Source organism: Acipenser ruthenus, chromosome 8, assembly GCF_902713425.1.
Source record: "Acipenser ruthenus chromosome 8, fAciRut3.2 maternal haplotype, whole genome shotgun sequence".
NCBI classification, from domain to species: Eukaryota; Metazoa; Chordata; class Actinopteri; order Acipenseriformes; family Acipenseridae; genus Acipenser; species Acipenser ruthenus.
In genome coordinates this window covers 52,563,470-52,581,459 of record NC_081196.1, presented here as the reverse complement: position 1 = coordinate 52,581,459, position 17,990 = coordinate 52,563,470, and the positions used below count along the sequence as shown (strand labels likewise).

Genomic DNA, 17,990 nt, shown 5'->3' with positions numbered 1-17,990 from the left:
CCTGTCTACAGTGTATCTCCGACATCTAACTTTTTTCTTTACAGCTAATGGGGATGGACGTATTCTACCAAATGGTGAAGAACGTATTCTACCAAATGGCGAGAAACGTATTCTACCCAATGGTGAGAGACGTGTTCTACCCAATGGTGAAGGACGTATTCTATCCAATGGTGAGAGACGTGTTCTACCCAATGGTGAAGGACGTATTCTACCCAATGGTGAGAGACGTGTTCTACCCAATGGTGAAGGACGTATTCTACCCAATGGTGAGAGACGTATTCTACCCAATGGTGAGAGACGTGTTCTACCCAATGGTGAAGGACGTGTTCTACCCAATGGTGAAGGCCGTATTCTACCCAATAGCGAGAGACATGTTCTACCCAATGGTGAAGGACGTATTCTACCCAATGGTGAAGGTCGTATTCTACCCAATGGTGAAGGACGTATTCTACCCAATAGCGAGAGACGTGTTCTACCCAATGGTGAAGGACGTATTCTACCCAATGGTGAAGGACGTATTCTACCCAATGGTGAAGGACGTATTCTACCCAATGGTGAAGGACGTATTCTACCCAATGGTGAAGGTCGTATTCTACCCAATGGTGAAGGACGTATTCTACCTAAACCCTTTAATGCAACCCAGAGACACACACATTACTGGGGTAATGGAGATGTTTCATGCTTCATCATGTACATTGCTTGAAAAGCATTATCAATCCCATTTTCATTGTTCTCCACCCCTTTCAAGCTTTTCTTGATTATAGAGCTGATCCTGTGTTCTTCTTTTGATTATCTTCTTTCTGTTTTTCATTGCTTCATATTTGAATAATGAAAGCCATCAGCGCAAATACATTCCATTCAAAGTATTGCTAGTAAGCTGCTTAAACTGTGGACATTTGAAGTGTTGATATCTTAGTTTATCCTGGCCAGATGCTCAACATTTTAAAACAAAAGATAGATAGTGCATGTAGTTATAGGTGTAGGCTTTGAGAAAATTGTCCAACTTACTTTATTTGAAGGGCAGTGTATTTAATAGTTTGTTTTATATATATAATCTGATAAACTGTAGGGGTAAATGAATTTCCTCTTGAATCTTGATGACTAATCAATGTAATCATCCATATAAGACCTACAGTATTATCCCTGGGATTTAATTTAAAATTATTCTATGTGTATGTACCAAATAGCAAAACAACCAACAACTGTTATAAATGTAACTGATGTTTATTTGTTTTCATTTTATAGTGTTGGCTTTGAAGTTTCACCTAGTAAATAAAGTTTTTTTTAGTTGGTACTTTTTAGAAGTCGCTGTAGGTAAAGTAGCACCCTAATTAAAATCCCAGGATAAAGCTCCAGTTTGCACAAACCCTGTCTTCCTCAGACATCTAACTTTATAATTACAGCTAATGGTGACGGACGTATTCCACCCTTTAATCCCAACCAAAGACCAAAGATTTACTTGGGTAAAAAATATGTTTCTTCCTCCATCACTATCTTTGCCTGACAATATTATTAATCACATTTTTTTGTTCTGGCTTTAGGTCACGCTCCACAGCTTTCAAGCTTGTTACATTACTGAGCTGGTCCAGTGCTCCTCTTTTTGATCTTCTCTGTTTTCTATACTGCTATAATTCATCCGTGCAAGTCCAGTACTGTGCATTCCCTTTCAAGTTTCCATCTAGATCTTGCTTTCCATATTGCTTTCATTCTTAGTTATTTCACACTGCAACAACTGAAGCCGTCATGTAAGTACAAGTCAAAGTAGTAGGACTTACAAGGCAGTTCAATAGATGGCTTCAGTTGTTGGACTGAGAGACTTGAATGTTTTGATAGCATGTTCTGTTGTGTTATCCATTCTGCTTCTAAATGCATAACCTGGCTATATTATTATTCTAGTTCCGCTTTATACCACAGGCATATTCATGTGCTTCAACAATGTGTCTTGTCATGTAATGCCAGCTGGGGTTTTAAGCCTTGGCGACCTCACACGTTTTTATTTTTTACAGCTAATGGAGAAGGCCGTATTCTACCCAAATCCTCTAATACGACCCAAAGAGCAAAGATCCACTGGGGTAAACAAATATGTTTCTTGTTTACATCACTTTTCATTGCTTGAAAACCACTATTAATCACGTTTTTATTTTATTTATTATTGTTCTGGCTTTAGGTCATGCTCATACACTGTAGCTCCACCAATTTGAGGCTTGTGATTGTCCACTGCTCTGCTTTTGCATATGCTCAGCTTTTCATATTGCTGCCATGAACATTTCACAGTGAAAATGTTCTAGACCAGTAGTGCATGGACTTTATATGTCAATATCATGGTTATGCAAGTTAAAGGCACAAGACAATGCAGTGTACATGGCACAAGATCAAAACAGCAGGACTTAACAAGCAGCCTACTTCCAAGGATGGCTTCAGTTGTTAGATAGAGAGATTCAGGATTCATGTTCTCATCCTTAGCTATTAAACACTCAATAATGCTACATTTAGAAATACTAAAAGAAAAGTGATAGATTCAGTGACAAATGTTGAATTTATTATGATTCTTTTAGCATTTCTAGATTATGTTCTGTTTGGCTTCGTCATCCATATTGCTACTGAAATCTTCACCTGTGTTTTGCATTGTGCTTCAGCTTTATACCACAATTCCATGTGCTGTCATCAATGTGTCTTTTGTCGTGCACATACAGATGTTGGTTAGAAAGCTAGCTATTGGGATGATACCCGTTTTTCATGTTTGCATGCAATGGATTCTGTGGTTTTTGTTTTTAAATTGCTTAATAACAATATTGTAGACTTTCTTCCCTTTTCCCTTAAGCAAATGTCTGACAAAAAAATATGGTTTTGATTTGTATCATTTCTCTGTTTCCAAAAGGGATCATGGATTTAATATCAGTTTTACGTAACTTCTATTTACTGTATACTGTAGCTGTTTATAAGCACAATCAATGGTTATGGGATTAATATTTGGTATTTTGCAATACTACTGCAGAATGATTTTGTCTGAATTACTGCAGTATTAGTAATAGTAGAATACGCATTGCAGTACTTTTTTTGTAGAGATCTGTGAATTTTCAACCGAGAAGATATAATAGCCATAAAAGTTAAAGTACTAAATATGCCATTTTGTATGTTTGTTCATTTGCAGTCATACTCTTGAACTTGAATAACATTTTCAATTGATTAAATTCATGCTGTGTACATACTTTATATAAAGTACCAGCATGCTTTCAAACTTTTTCCCCCTATTTTTTAATGATCCATTTTCTTCTGATGTCAGATTGTATGAATGCAATGTTGTTTTCGTTTAAGAAATTGGTCGCTGCTGGACCACTGCAGTAAAAGTTAACCTGTGTTTAGAAACTGGTACTATAATTCAACTTGAATAACATGGTCACCAATTTCTTTCTCATCCAGGTAAAGCATACCCCGTTAAAAACATCACATCCTCATCAGCTGCAGTGGTGCCACACACTTCTCCTAGAGCACTGCCAACCAGAAACATGCCTTCTTCAGTCAAACCGGTTGCTTTCCCTTCAGCTAATGGCGAAACACATCAGGGGCAAGCTCAATCCAGGCCAACTAACACTTCTCAAAGAGCAAAGAGTCTCTGGGGTAATGGATTCGTTTTTTGCTCAATTTTGTTTGTGACTTTAAAAACCCTTTTCATGGTCACTTTGTCACTTTGTTTGTGAACAGAACTTGCATTGCTTGTGTGATTCTTGAAATGCAGATCTAATCTAGAGCGGTGCTTTGTGTCTTGACCCTGGCTTTCCTTGTTGCTTTATTACATGTTCCAAATGCAGTAATATCTGGGCAAGGGTGTGATGAGAAGTGTGAGCGGGTAACAAGCCAAGTTTACCTGCATGGGCAGTGTGGCTTGGACAGCATGGACTGCAGACACTTAGCTGTGTCCCACTTCACTGCTGTAAACATACTGGTCTCTGCTGATTTCAAGTCTGCCAGAACTTTGTCACACAGCTATTCCATGTGCTCACAAAGTTGTTTCTCATGCTTCAAATCACTTGCTGGTTTAAATGTTTGTGAGTTTTGCAATATCTATTTCACCAGTCAAATGATGCAGTAAACCATTATAAAAGAGTACTTAAGTGTGGTAAAAAGCATAGCAAAAATATTGTAAAGCAGAAGCCAGTATGTAAAATCACAGACAGGCATAGTAATGCAAGGTAAATGCATATTATAGGCATGGTGAACAGTACATTTATTGTTTAAAGTTGTTTAGCATGTTCCAGTGTTTGGTGAGTGGTCAGATGTACTGTAAATGTACAGTATGCAGTTATATAACATGTTTTTAGAAGAAACTCAAAGGAAACATGACACCTTTGTAAAAAGTAATCTAATTAGGTGCCCTGCTAAAAATATGAGGTGTTTGAGCAAACTTGGAAATAACTTGTGACAAGTATGTCAAATAAGGGCTTTCAAATTTCAACAACTACACAGTTCAGTTCAAAGCCAGTACGTTACAGTAAACTCTGTAAAGGGTCTTTTATAAACAAAGATAAAAAACATAGTGGGTTCTCTTACCTCATCTCAAGCAGCTTTTTATCCTGCTCCCTGAGGTGGCTCTTGTTGACAGATTGAGAAAACCTGGTTTAGAGTGCTTGCAATGCTATGGGACATTGTTGGTTGATGGTATTCCATTCAGAGTTCTCTGTTTGGGTTTAATTCCTAGTAATTTCAGGGTGCTTCCTTCTTGATAGTGTTGGCTCTATTGCAAATCCTTGCAAGTCCATTTAACATGAACTTTTATCAAAATAATATTGTTTTCTTTTAAAGGTTCCAGTGGTTGAGATCGCCTGTTTTCAATTTATTTTCCATCAAGTACTGTTTTTTACCCTTCCAAATAATCTAACTTGTATTTGGTCCCTTACATAAACTCTAACCATTTCAGTTATTTTTTTCCCACAGCACATGGTGATCACCACAAGGGAATCTCACAGTCAAAATCACACCATGTTCCTCATTGGCCAAGGATTCAATTGGGTAATGGAGCTGATTATTACACTCTGTTTCACTCTACCCTCAACCTGCTTTATAATTAACGTCATGTTCCATTTCAGACCCAAGTCATGCTGACCATAAAGACTTCTGCACTGCTTCTCATTCATTTGTTTTCTGTTTTGTTTGTATTTTAGATGCATCTGTATGTGTGCTTTGCTGCTTTTAAGCTATTGTTATTATATACTGTGTGTGTGTATAAAGTATGTATATATGTACTGTATGTATACTGTATGTATATGTGTGTATACACACACACACACACACACACGTATATATATATATATATATATATATATATATATATATATATATATATATATATAATAAAGAAACAGGAACAAATACCAAAGTCTTCTTAGGGCTGTATCATATTAGATTGTAGTATAATTAAAAATCCTAGGTTTATCTTAGTATACAATAATATACTGTCAATAACTACAGATTGGTTATCTCTAACATCTGTAAGACAGTACTATGCAGTGTCTTGGATGTAATTTAGTAGGTTATAGATGTGACGGCTGCTGTGCTTACAACATTCTGGACCATTTTAAAATGGAGCGTTAATGTCTTTGTCACTGCTGTCCTTATAATTCAGGGTTACAACTCTCTGCAAAACTGCAAATCTAAAGCATGGTATGAAAGCCAGCATTCAGTTTTAAGAAAAGACAAGCTCCACCACAGGAAGCCAAGGTCTTGCTGATATAAATTGTAATATAGGGGTATACACTATGGTGGGTGTATACTTGAGCATTCTTCAATGACTGACACCTCTGTAATGGTGGAAATATGCAGTAAAGTCTGTTCTCAATCACCCTTATTGCATATTATGACTGAAATTGGCCTGTAAAAGGATATATTACCAAACACATTGCAGGGAACATGCTATATGCACAATTACGTATACACACAGTCATGTGAGGGACAGGTACATATTGGTGGTGCGTCAAAATTTTGTCCAACCCTTTCTATGTATGTGCACATTTTGTGTTGCATAGCACAGGATTAGTAGAAAGAAAGAAATACAAACACAGATTGCTTCATAATTGTGTAAGTTGCAGTTTGGGAGTTTTGCAGTGAGCTATAACCTGAATCAGAGCTGTAGCTCAAGATGTAAAACAATGGTACCAGTAGTCCTGATAATCATAATGTAAGATGTGACATTGGCACTAAAGACTAAATAACATTTTATCTCTTCTAACAATGATTATTTTTACCAAAGAGATAAATAGCCAAAACATGGGAGCTACCAGGACTTAAAGCTATTAGGATTGAGTGATGCTGTAGAGATATCATCCATAACTATTAAACAATTAATAGTGCTAAATTTAGAAACACCTATGTTTCTTTTAGTATTTTTTTTAAACCATTTGGGTACAAAAGAATTACTGAATGGATTGGGGTTCTGTGTGCATGGAACACACAATGATGTTGTTGCATGAGGCTGAAATGTCAATCGCATCAAGCATGTGATGTGAAAGCCACAACCTACAGTTGGTGAGTTGGCTTTGGTTCATATTGTTCATGCTGATCCTGTTTATATGTTCAACCATTGCTCTGCAGACTTGTATGGGTGTGGTTACTATCATGGTAACTGGAGGATGCTGTAGAATATTCCTCCTCGTACAGCTTATACTGTATATGTCATTTATGTTGTCTTGCATTCTCATATAATACACAACTGTAAAGATGATCATTTTAAAGATCTTTTTTCTTAGGTTTACATTTGATTTTACATCAGAAACTGTAGCACAAACATTATAGTGAAACGATTACATATAATTGAATGTTGTCCAAGGTTAAATAAACAATTAAATGGGGGAGTTAAACATGGTTTATGAATGAGTGCAATTGTAAGTCTTGATATGTAAAAGAGTTGATCAGGGATATAGAAAATAGTACCCACAATTGAAATTGGAGATATTGTATTAATACTAGTCAGCTGTCAAAAACCTGGATAAACCCTTCATAACCTTTTCACTTTAAATATTAGACACAGTGATCCTACATTGATAAGCTGAACGCAGTATGAACTTCTATATTGGCATCACACACTGCACTGTCTGTGTAAGTTGTTTTATTGGGAAACAATGTGCACTGTTCAAATTGCCATTAAGTTATAAATGTCTATCTGATGCCATTGCATCCCAGCACTGTATGTTTCTTTCCTAAATAACTACCTCATGTGTTGGAGAGTACAGGTCAGCCCATAAGATAATTGGTCCTCAACTTCTCTTACAGAAGACCCACTGTAACCAACCTGGAACCTGCCCAGGCTTCATGAGTTCACAGCTGGTCCATGTCCAAGGCCCTGAAAACAGCAGCAATATCAGACATCTAACCTCATACATGTTCAAATACCTAGATTAGTTTAATTGAGAAAGCTAGGACCCCTTTTCAACCTGGGGAAATGGCTATGCTGCTGGCATGCACAAAGTAAGACTTTGTTGTATTAAGTTCTGATGACTATTGGAGACATTTAGTTATTCTTTATAAACAGAAGATATGGTGGTGCTTTCTGTAGAAAATACAGCAAGTGGTTGTGAAAGAAGATCATGAGCTTAAATTTAGCATTGAGTCGTGTGCCTTGGGAGACAAATAGTTCAGATTCACTTCTCTAACTTGAATAAAACTGTCCCACATGCTACTGAAGTAATGGGTGCCACCAATTTTCATTGAAACCACTGGCAAAAATGCTCAAGTATTGCCAAGCAGAACCTATTATGAAATCCTAACCATGCCCTTTTAACAGCACTGTTTTTCCTACAGCCAATGGAACACAATGGGAAGATAATGAACGTCAAGTCCATCATTATTCTGAGTGGCCAGAGACAAAGCTGGGTAATGGTTTCAATATCAATGGCATGACTATAGGAAAATGCTGTCTTATGCAATGCTTTCCACAAAGGGCTGGCTGGTCAGTGTGTGTATGGCCACAGCAATGCACCATTATATTAAAGCCTACATGAGCAGTAGGACATGTTGTATGCTTTGTGACCAAGGCAGCACAAACACACTTCTTGAACATGGTGCATATAGAGAATGAGGCACATTTAGTTAGTAAACTAAATAAACTAATATTAAACATTGATTAAAAGTAATATTTAGTATATTACTTTATATAATATAATATTTACTTTGTTTATTGTGTCTTTTAAATTTTATAAAGGTTAGGTGAGGTGTGAGTATGGGACATACTTGGCCAATAACATTTTACTTTTGTGGGGAAAAAAATAAAGTTTATTGTAAAGCATACACTAATGCAATAAATAGATCGAATATCATAGATGTATTGATTATTATTATCAATAATAATAATAATAATAATAATAATAATAATAATAATAATAATAATAATAATAATAATAATAATAATAATAATAATAATTGGTAATGATTTACATATATTACAACATTTTTTGTAAAATCAGAATAAAACATCAATCAAAGTTACTAAACTAAAAAACACTAGATTAATACAGTTAGGTTGTTCGTTATGATTTTTGTCACATGAAAGGGTTTTCTAAAGTAAAAAGCCTGGAAAACAGCCCGCATTGTTTTGGGAAATGGATATCCATGGTAAACACATACAGTATGCATGTTAGGAAGTCACTGGTTGTAATAATTTAGAGGGAAAACAACATTTCACACTGTACTGTACGTTTCCCACTGTACTGTTGTTGAACGCTAGTTTGCCATTCCTTGGAACCTTGCCAGTGACATGCTTGTAATGTGCTGTGTCTTGTACTAAGATTATCCTCAGATGGAGTTGGATCTGAAATCGTAAGCTGAAGGAACCCAATGCTACTTTGTGGCTTGGAACTTGGTTTCAGGATACTAGGTTTCAGGTCACTGCATGGCACACCAGGGGAGACTTTTGGGTTTGATACAGCAAAGTTGCCTTAAATAGCCCAGCCTCCTGGAACCGGTTGCAAGCCAAAAAGTGTCTTTGTGTTCCCTCAGCGTAACAGTATTCATATCACATCTCTCCAATTGTGATCCTTTCAGTATCTGGTTCAGAATCATTACCCTTATTGATGACATTTGTTATCAAACTACAACATCTTGAGCTAGACTGCCACATTTCACAAAATCTGTACATGTAGCCTTAGGAGTTATAATAATAATAGATTTGTAAATTATAAGAAATTACTTTTTGGTGAGATGGGGTCGCCAGTGAGTATATGATACGTAATGTATGTAGATAGATGTGTTCAATAATTCTAAAATTGAAATTGTCTATAGTGTTCCAGTTTAAATTAAATACTGTACTTGTTTGTGTTTTATCTATTTTTTTATTCGAGACATAATTTATCTTTTAAATTATGTGAAGAATAACGTACAAAAAGTGGTCCAGCTAGTTTAATATCTGTATGGTATCAAATACAGTACTTTTCTCAGGCATTCAGGAAGGCTTCCTATTGAAAAATTAAACACTTTCAATTTTCAGGTAGATTGTGCCCTACCAGAGACACAAGACAGATGAAAGGCGTATACAATACAATTTAACGCTTTTTTTTTCTCTCACCAGTAACTTTTGCCATCTCCTTTATTGTGTACCCTTCAAGCAACCGGTACTGTAAACTACAGCTGGCTAGTCTGCACCAGTATGAAAAAGGATACTATTTGTTTCATTATATCTTGAATGAAGCACATTGAAACTCTTTTGATCACAGATTATTTATCTACCAATGAACATAAGTATCACCAGGAAAATGAATGAAACTACCTGGAGAGCAGTGTCACTTACTGTGCTGTGTAATTCATTACTTGTTAATCATGTTAGGAAGACCACTTAAAATGAAGTGTTTACTATTTTGGTCTTTCAAATTGTACGTAAAAAAAAACAAAACAACTAAGTAATGCGTTTTTTGTTTTTGTTTCTTTGTTTCGCTAACAGCGTCTCCTCTGCAACGTTCCCTCCCTGACCCCAGCAGAAGAAGACAGAACACAGTGGTTGGCAAGCCTGGAAACAGCGGTACAATAAACATGCAGTATATTCCCTTTAGAAAACATCCCTTCAGTGGGTTTTCAAAAAAGGCTTCATGAAAGCTTTTTATTTCCTCTGCGACGGGGATGTAGTCTAGGCACTCGTTCGCCTGTCACAGCTACATGTCAATATGATGGACGTTCAGCTATGGGCAAAAGTTTTGCATCACCCTATAGGGAAACCTGCTGAATAATGTTACTTTAACATATTGAATTAGACACCACTTTGTAGTTTTCCATATACTTTCGAAATCTAAAGTGATATACTGTATCACTAGTACGACTTCTGAGATATCATTACATGATGTTAAATAAAAGATCAAAATTATGTTTTTTTTTATTATTATTATTATTATTATTATTATTATTATGTCTCAATCCTAAAATTCTAGGTGATGCAAAACTTTTGGCCAGAGCTGTATATGTTTTTTTTTTTAAACTTGGCATTTAGTGTCACTTAATATATAATATAGTGTAAAAAAAAAAGTTATAAGTGCCAAAATCGTATTGTCATTCTCCAGTCAAGATAACAGATGACCGCCAATTACCAGACAAGTCATCTGTTCTCAGGACGGTTTTGTCTTCAGTAACTGAAAAACCAGCAAAACAAGAAAGGAAACTGATGCCAGCAGCGAATACAAGAATAAATGGTGAATAGATTTACTCACGAATATCTTTTTTTCTTTTTGCACTGACCAATGATAACTAAGTTTTAACATGTTAAAATGTTTACTAAATAATTGTATTTTAGCGATCTGTAAATTTGGAGTGTTTTTTTTTTTTAGTGCATCTGATAATGAGGAATGCCTGAGCATCATTAATTCTGTTGTGTGTATTGATTGCATGATATAAATTGGAGCTTTCCTGCAGTGGCATGCAGTGTTATTTATTTATTTGTTTTTAGCTTCTGAATCATTATAGGTTTGATAATGTTATGTGCTTAAGCCATCACAAAATATTAAATGAATTAAAAAAAAAAAAAATCTTATTATTTTTATTATCGGATCACAGCAACAAGGATGGAACCTTCAGATAATTCTTCAGTCTTTAACCCAGCTCCTCTGTTGGAAATCGACTCCATGGGAAAGGAACGTTTCATTGGTAAGCTGATTTTAACATCTGCAGTCTGCATTAAACCCTAAAGCATTCAATAGGAAAGTCTACGAACTCTGGAAACACATTTTGTACAAATACTTATTAGCACTGCATTCATGGGTGAAGAGGTATTTTAGTTCTGTTCCTGGTTCTATTGCCTGCCTGGTTGCTTATTGGTCTTGCTTATTCTTGTTTTAGCTCCTCATGTGAAGTACATGATGAAGGAGCCAGACGACCCTTGTTCCATCACAGAGTCTCTCAGACACTTCCCTGAAGAGGAGGAAGCCTTGAATCAGGACATCACTGGCCCGCCTAAACACCCTCCCTCCAACTTGACCGTGGTGACCGTGGAGGGCTGCTCTTCCTTCGTCATCCTGGACTGGCAGAAAGCGGATAATGATTCTGCAACAGGTACTGTACGTGACAGTGTTTACATTTATCACTGGAAAATGGGATTTGGCATCATCTCTAGGCACTGTAAATTCTGTAGGCATTATAAATTGAATTGAGACCCTGTCAGCCCCGGTTAGGACTGCCGGCTGGAAAAAAAATGGGTCTCTCCAACTCACTGAAGTTGGATGATGCTACCTAATAAGTGGCCTACAATGTACTGGAAGAACAAAGGCGATTAGACTGCACGGAGGACCGGGTTGTACTGTCATGGAAACGTGAGGTCCTGTATTTGTGAAAGACGTGTACAAGAACAGGAATTTAATGGAAAAAATCTTAATGAAGATGTGTAGAAGCTTCAAATGTAGTGCAAATGAAATAAACTAATGAATTGTCCAAAGGGCAAAGGGCATCGGATATAAATACAGAAGGCAAACATTGGTATTGTCCTCTTGCCTTTTGTGTAGAATATGAAGTAATCTCCAAGTCAACAGGACCTGCAGGAAACGAGGAATCCGTAATGGTTACAAACCAGACCCACACTGCAGTGGAAAACCTGAAAGCAGACTCCAGGTAAACACATACGCAGGTCCGGCCACGCTTTAACATTCCCTATGAATGCATGGGTGCACACACACATATATATATATAAAAAATATATTCTCATCCAAAAAAGCTAACTCTAGTTTCCTATAGAATACTGCTGTACATACTCAAGTATATTATAATAAACTGTAATATTTTTGAACAGTACTGTAGACATTTTTCTATGGTTGGACAATCATACAGATGTACACTTTATCAATGTGTTGATTATTTGATCAGCCCATGAAATCATCCTTCGATATTTTAATTAATATATATTTATATATGACATAGCAGCTAATTCCACCCAATTGACCATTGAAAACGGGTAACATTCACAATCATCTTGAAAGTGATTTGCTTTGCAGAAATGCTGTAAGAGGCCTAAATCATCCTGTCTAATGGCACTGTATGTTTACTGTGTTTATTTATACATACAGCAATGCTGGGTTGGTGGATGCTGTTATTATCATTCCTTTGCAAGGCTGCTTGCACCAATGAGTTTATGGTTCTTTGAAGGACCTTCTTCAATAACATGTCTGATCTGGCTCTGTGGAGCAGCTAGTTAGCCTAAGCCAAGAATGAAGGGTGATATTACACTGCAACTGCCCTCAGAAGTGCCTTTAATGTCCAACAGTACATCAAAGCCACCTTGCAAACTTCCATCATTTCCCTTCTAGAACAAAAACATATTCATTGTAATTTAAAAAATCTGTCAAAAGTGTCTCCCTTAGTCATTTATGAAATATGTAATTGATTTATAGATAAACTGTACATCTGACATTAGGGCCCATTCAGTACTACTGGAATAAAATAAACCCTGGTAATCAGATTATAATATAACCTATCTTGGCCTGCACCATCTCAGGAAATGTGAGTTGCATGCTGGGTTGTGGGTAGACTGACACCTTTTACGCTTGCAGTCTTCAGTGAGAGCTAACTGCGTAAAGTCCATGAATGAATTGGCATTTCAGCCCATTGAATTCAAATGGAAAGGCAAGGGTTGGATATGAACCACAAACCATGCTGTTCAAAGATGAAAGCTTTACTGTTCAACTGATCACATTATTTTTTAATTTTTTTTTTTACAATTCTGTTTATTCATTTTGAGGTTTTCACACGTACATAAAATCAAATACAAAACCATTGCATATACATGGATCAATGCAGCACAAGGAATACCAATACATATAAATCATAACTAAATGAAAGGGGAAAAAATAGAAAGAAAGAGAGAGAAAGAAAAGAGAGAAGAGACAGTAGTAAGGATAGAGATCGGTGTGTCATGCTTAGCACCCAGAATGCCGTGCCGAGAGAGAAAAATGACCACATTATTAATTGCATTATTTAGTGCACTAAATACTAAATGGTTGCCCTGGAAACAGACTGCCTTACTTTTTGGAGGGGTATACCATTATCAAAACAGAAACACAATTTTATAAGTGTAAAACAGTGACAGGACGTGACTAGAATGAAACATCCTTTTTTTAGTGCTCTGTGCAGTAAGGGGTTTTAATATGGTAATTATTTCAAGATTTACAACAAAATACAGTAGAAGTCCTGTCTTCACAAATTTCTCCTGGTCTATCAATGCTTTTAAATGTTATAACCACACACACAACTTGTCTGATGAAGATACTTAACACAGAGAAACAAGCGGAACCCCTGGAGATGATAAGCTGTACTAATGTAATGATCTTTTGGTGCATGTTAAATTATTCAGAGGTTGGGGAGGCTGAAGAGCCTAAATTGAATCTCCACACTTCGAATAAACAACAGTTATTTTTGTCGATGGCTTATGGAATTCACAGATGTTACCCTCCTTTTGACAATGAAGTAAGTGGAAAGTTACATTTAATTAATCATGTAGGGCTACAACTAAACGTGCGTGTCACACATGGCTTTTTTTTTTGCAGTTTTCCTATGGAAAGTAAAAAAAAAAAAAAATAATAATAATTTTAAAAAAATGTAATCCCTTTAATCCCCAGAAGTGAGTTTATTCTCCCGGTGGTATTTGCAGTTTTCAGAGGTCTGATGTCAGCAACGCTCGGAGATTGAGGCCTGCTGGGGGGCATCTGCACTCTTGAGTTTTTTATGTGGCTGAATAAGGGGCAGCTTGGCAGAATATTAGAGGCACAATATATACTGGGGCTTCCTATGAACTGACGATCCTGGCTCAGAGACGATCATAACATCACACACGGATTAGCCATTAAGGGAGTGTCCTGTCCCTAATGGAGAAGACAGAAAAACAGTTTCTTGTCTTGTATATGAACACATAACAGTATACAGCACTTTCTGGTGTTGCATTAGATATCAGTTTTGTTTTAATCATTATTTCCTTGGTAAAGCCTTTACAGGGTGTTTACTACCAATATGCATACAATGTTAAAGTGAAAACTTCAACGATGGCTATTAAATCTCACAGAAGGGCTGCTTGAAACCCTTCACGACAAAATATATTAAGCTCACTTTTTGTATAGTTAATATATACCCTCATGAAATATCTGGGAATGGAGTAAACAATTAACCATTTTTGTATTCAATAATTTTTCATACTTCAGTTCCAGGTAATAATATCAGTTATGCATCTTTTAACATTAAAAGGATTAACAGGGTTATTTTTGGGGTTTTTTTCAGTTATGAGTTTACAGTACAACCCAAAAATGTACTTGGAGTGGGTCCACCCAGTGAAGCAGTGCCATTTAGCACAGAGTCAGGTGAGCTACAGTTTACTAATATCTTTGTAAAGCAAGTTCAGCAAACTCCATACTCCCAAAACAAAACACCCTTTTATAATCGTTTTATTTTAAAGTCCTTTTTTTTCATCATTCTGAGTGGTTCTTATTGCAATTACTAAAACATTATCTTTGATACGTTGTCTATACTCTTTATGAATAGCTGGTATTTTAGTCATAGAAAAAACACACTTTGGAAAAACTCTAGAGCTGCATCTGAACTCAGGTTAACACAGAATGTGTCAAAAATGGAAAAATGAAACCTTGTTTTTGAGTAGTTGCAACAAGAACCCCTCAGAATATTGGAAACAGCACAAAGAGGCAAGAGGGCAGTATGATAAACACAGACTGTAGTTCGCAGTCACTTACTCACTAACACTTGAATGATTATGACCTTGTGTTTCAGTTTCACAAGATATTTTAAAAGGGTCAATTCCGTTTGGTTTATGTTTTATGTGGCCTCTGACTTCGTCCACCATATCAGAAATTAAAGAAACGAGAACCGCAACGGAATGTAGTGGAGCCGAAGGGATTGCAGTAGTGCAGAGGGACAACAGATATACTCATCAGATCCCAGGCTTGGATCAGAGTGAGGGTTATTATAATGCATGTTAGTTATATAAAAAACAAACTTTTTCTTGTTTGTTTCATGGTTAACAGTGATGGGCTTTCCTATTAAATCTACAAAAGTTAAATACAAATTTGAAAAACAAGAGTAACAGAAAATGTTTTTTTTTTTCTGGCTCACAATTTGAGTTTGACAACCCTGTCCTAAAAATATTTTAAACAAAACAAAAGAAAATAGTTGAAAAACAACTACAGTCCTGGCTAAGCATCAAAACACAACGACTGTTTATTGGAACAGTTACAGATCCCTGTCAGTATCATATGCAGTTTTGATATATCAGTACGTTTTTGGATTTCTAGATTAATACCATATGAACTGCTTAGCACTGGGTTGTGATTATAAAGACCCAGCAACACCACTGGAAACAGCTGCAATAAAAGCATGTCTTCAGCTGAACAACTTAGTCTTATAGGGATCTGTATTGTTACTTAGATAAGAGATATCACCTCTTTTGGAATCAAAGAGCCATGTTGATGACCCGAGAGTCCTTAAACAGCCATAAGAAGCAGAACAAAAACTAACAAAGGAAGAAACTCACTTCTATGTTTGTTCTCATTAAAGTAATTGTAGTTAACAAAATAATCTGAACCATGTACTTCCATTAGCGACGTTGGTCTCAAATGTGCAGTTTTGAAAGAAACACATTTTATAGCACATGTCTATTTTCATTTTGAAACATGGTATCTGGTACTACTTTAGGTTAAAGGAAACTTTCAGTTTCTATGCCTAGAGTTACCTGTTTCCACTGGCACTTCCTGGGTTATTTCACCTCAGCCGTGTCTTCTGAGTCAAATCTTGTTACAAGCTGAAAGCATGGCAGTCACTGGGGGAAGGAACTGAGTGGTTATTTACAGGAAAGAAGCCAATTAAATGATGGGAAAAATGTTGACAGTTACTGGTAAAACTTAAGATTTACCAGATTCAAACTTTTTCCTGTGACTATTGGTTATTTTATTTCTTTCAGATGCTATAAAAACATGATTTCTAACACAATCTTGCAATTAAATTGGCTTTTTCTCAGAAACCTAACTAGATTTGTGATTTAACGTTTTTGATATATGTATTTTGTTCCTTTCAGCGGACCCCCGGGTTAGTGAATACATTTCAGGTGAGCTCTTAGTACTTTCTTTATTCAGGGGCCTTCCATCACAGCATTTTTGTGAGATGAATTCATGGACAGTCTAATAATGTGCCTTGGCAAGAGAGGCAGTCTGCACAGGCTAAACACACCGTGAAATGTTCTTTTTCCGTATGATTTCACTTCCACACGGTACTGCTTACCTGATGCAGTGCCAGACAAAATATTGATGTAAAGAAGTGGCTGGGGGCTGGGGAAGGAGACTTTTATGGGGTGAAATCAATTGGTACTTGAAAAATGCACCTATGTTCAGAACCATTACATTGACATTGTAGCGACACTCAATTGTCACTGAAGATCATCAGTTATTTCCTGTTATACGTAATAGTGCATACAGCATGTTCAGTCTTTGTTCTGAACATTGCATCTGTTCCAAAACCAGACTGCATGTGGTAATTCAATCTCACAATTGAATCTTTTGAAAAGCCCATGTATGGTTAAAGTTTCAAGTTTTTCAAATTAACATTTCATTAAAACAACACAGGCTGTAGTAGTATAAGTGGTGTTTAAGACCTAGATGTCACTAGGTAAACACATGAGGTGTTGGTATCATGGTAAAGTATGCTGAAATGACTGATTTTGAGTATGTGGAATAACTTACTTTCTAGGGAAAGATGCCATTTGGACAGAGTACCCATTCCAGTCGGACTCTTACTCTGAATGCAATGGGAAGCAGTTTGTTAAGAGGACGTGGTATCGCAAGTTTGTTGGTGTGCAGCTCTGTAACTCATTAAGATATAAGATTTATCTCAGTGACACTCTTACAGGTAAGGAAGAAATCATGTGTTACTGCATTGCACCTCAGTTTTTGTTTTTCAGAGGCAGTTGCACCTGTATGTCCTGCACAGGTGTTAAGCAGCAGAGGGTATGGTGTAGTGGCATCTTCAAGATAGTTACCTTTAAACCCAATTAGATTTAAAAACAGAAAATTAATGATAATGATATAACGCGTCTCAATGCAGGAACACTGTATTAGAAAATATTCAACACTGGTTACTGAAAAATGCCTTTTTTTTCATAAAGCTGTTTGCACGCTTAACATTTACATTTAGCATATCGAGTCATGTGACTGTTTGTAATGTAAAAGATCCGTAGGGTGTCTGATTTTCGGGTTTTACCCGATTTTACCCAATTTCTCCCTCCGAATGCTTTTTTCTGCATTCGGGTTAAACCCGAAAACTCCCCATATGTGTGTGTGAGAGAGAGAGAGAGAAAGAGAGAGAGAGAGAGAGAGAGAGAGAGGGGGGGGGGGGGGGATAGATGTCGTCAAAAGTTTGCATACCCCGATGTGTGGAAATATACATACGTTGGGGATTTATACTGTTGACGACAACTTTGTTGTGCTAAACCATTTGTTTATTTCTTTCTAACTAAAACCCAATTTCTACCCGAATATTTATTCTTT

General features: G+C 36.4%; 1 protein-coding gene across 14 annotated transcripts in view; it reads left to right on the top strand.

The window, feature by feature from the left end:
* Nucleotides 1-17,990, top strand: part of LOC117407135 (target of Nesh-SH3-like) — a 62,787-nt gene that overhangs the window by 41,448 nt on the left and 3,349 nt on the right. For 6 of the 14 annotated variants that reach the window (XM_034011802.3, XM_059029206.1, XM_059029204.1 and 3 more), the window contains 14 exons: nt 45-662; nt 1,404-1,463; nt 2,007-2,072; nt 3,421-3,618; nt 4,933-5,007; nt 7,792-7,863; nt 9,923-10,000; nt 10,533-10,661; nt 11,023-11,112; nt 11,305-11,517; nt 11,964-12,069; nt 14,722-14,801; nt 16,526-16,555; nt 17,194-17,352. In XM_034011802.3, the coding sequence (XP_033867693.3) occupies nt 45-662; nt 1,404-1,463; nt 2,007-2,072; nt 3,421-3,618; nt 4,933-5,007; nt 7,792-7,863; nt 9,923-10,000; nt 10,533-10,661; nt 11,023-11,112; nt 11,305-11,517; nt 11,964-12,069; nt 14,722-14,801; nt 16,526-16,555; nt 17,194-17,352 (1,974 nt within the window). The remainder of the gene's footprint in view (nt 1-44; nt 663-1,403; nt 1,464-2,006; nt 2,073-3,420; nt 3,619-4,932; nt 5,008-7,791; nt 7,864-9,922; nt 10,001-10,532; nt 10,662-11,022; nt 11,113-11,304; nt 11,518-11,963; nt 12,070-14,721; nt 14,802-16,525; nt 16,556-17,193; nt 17,353-17,990) is intronic. The other 8 variants (XM_059029208.1, XM_059029211.1, XM_059029209.1 and 5 more) reach the window with 6 other exon arrangements.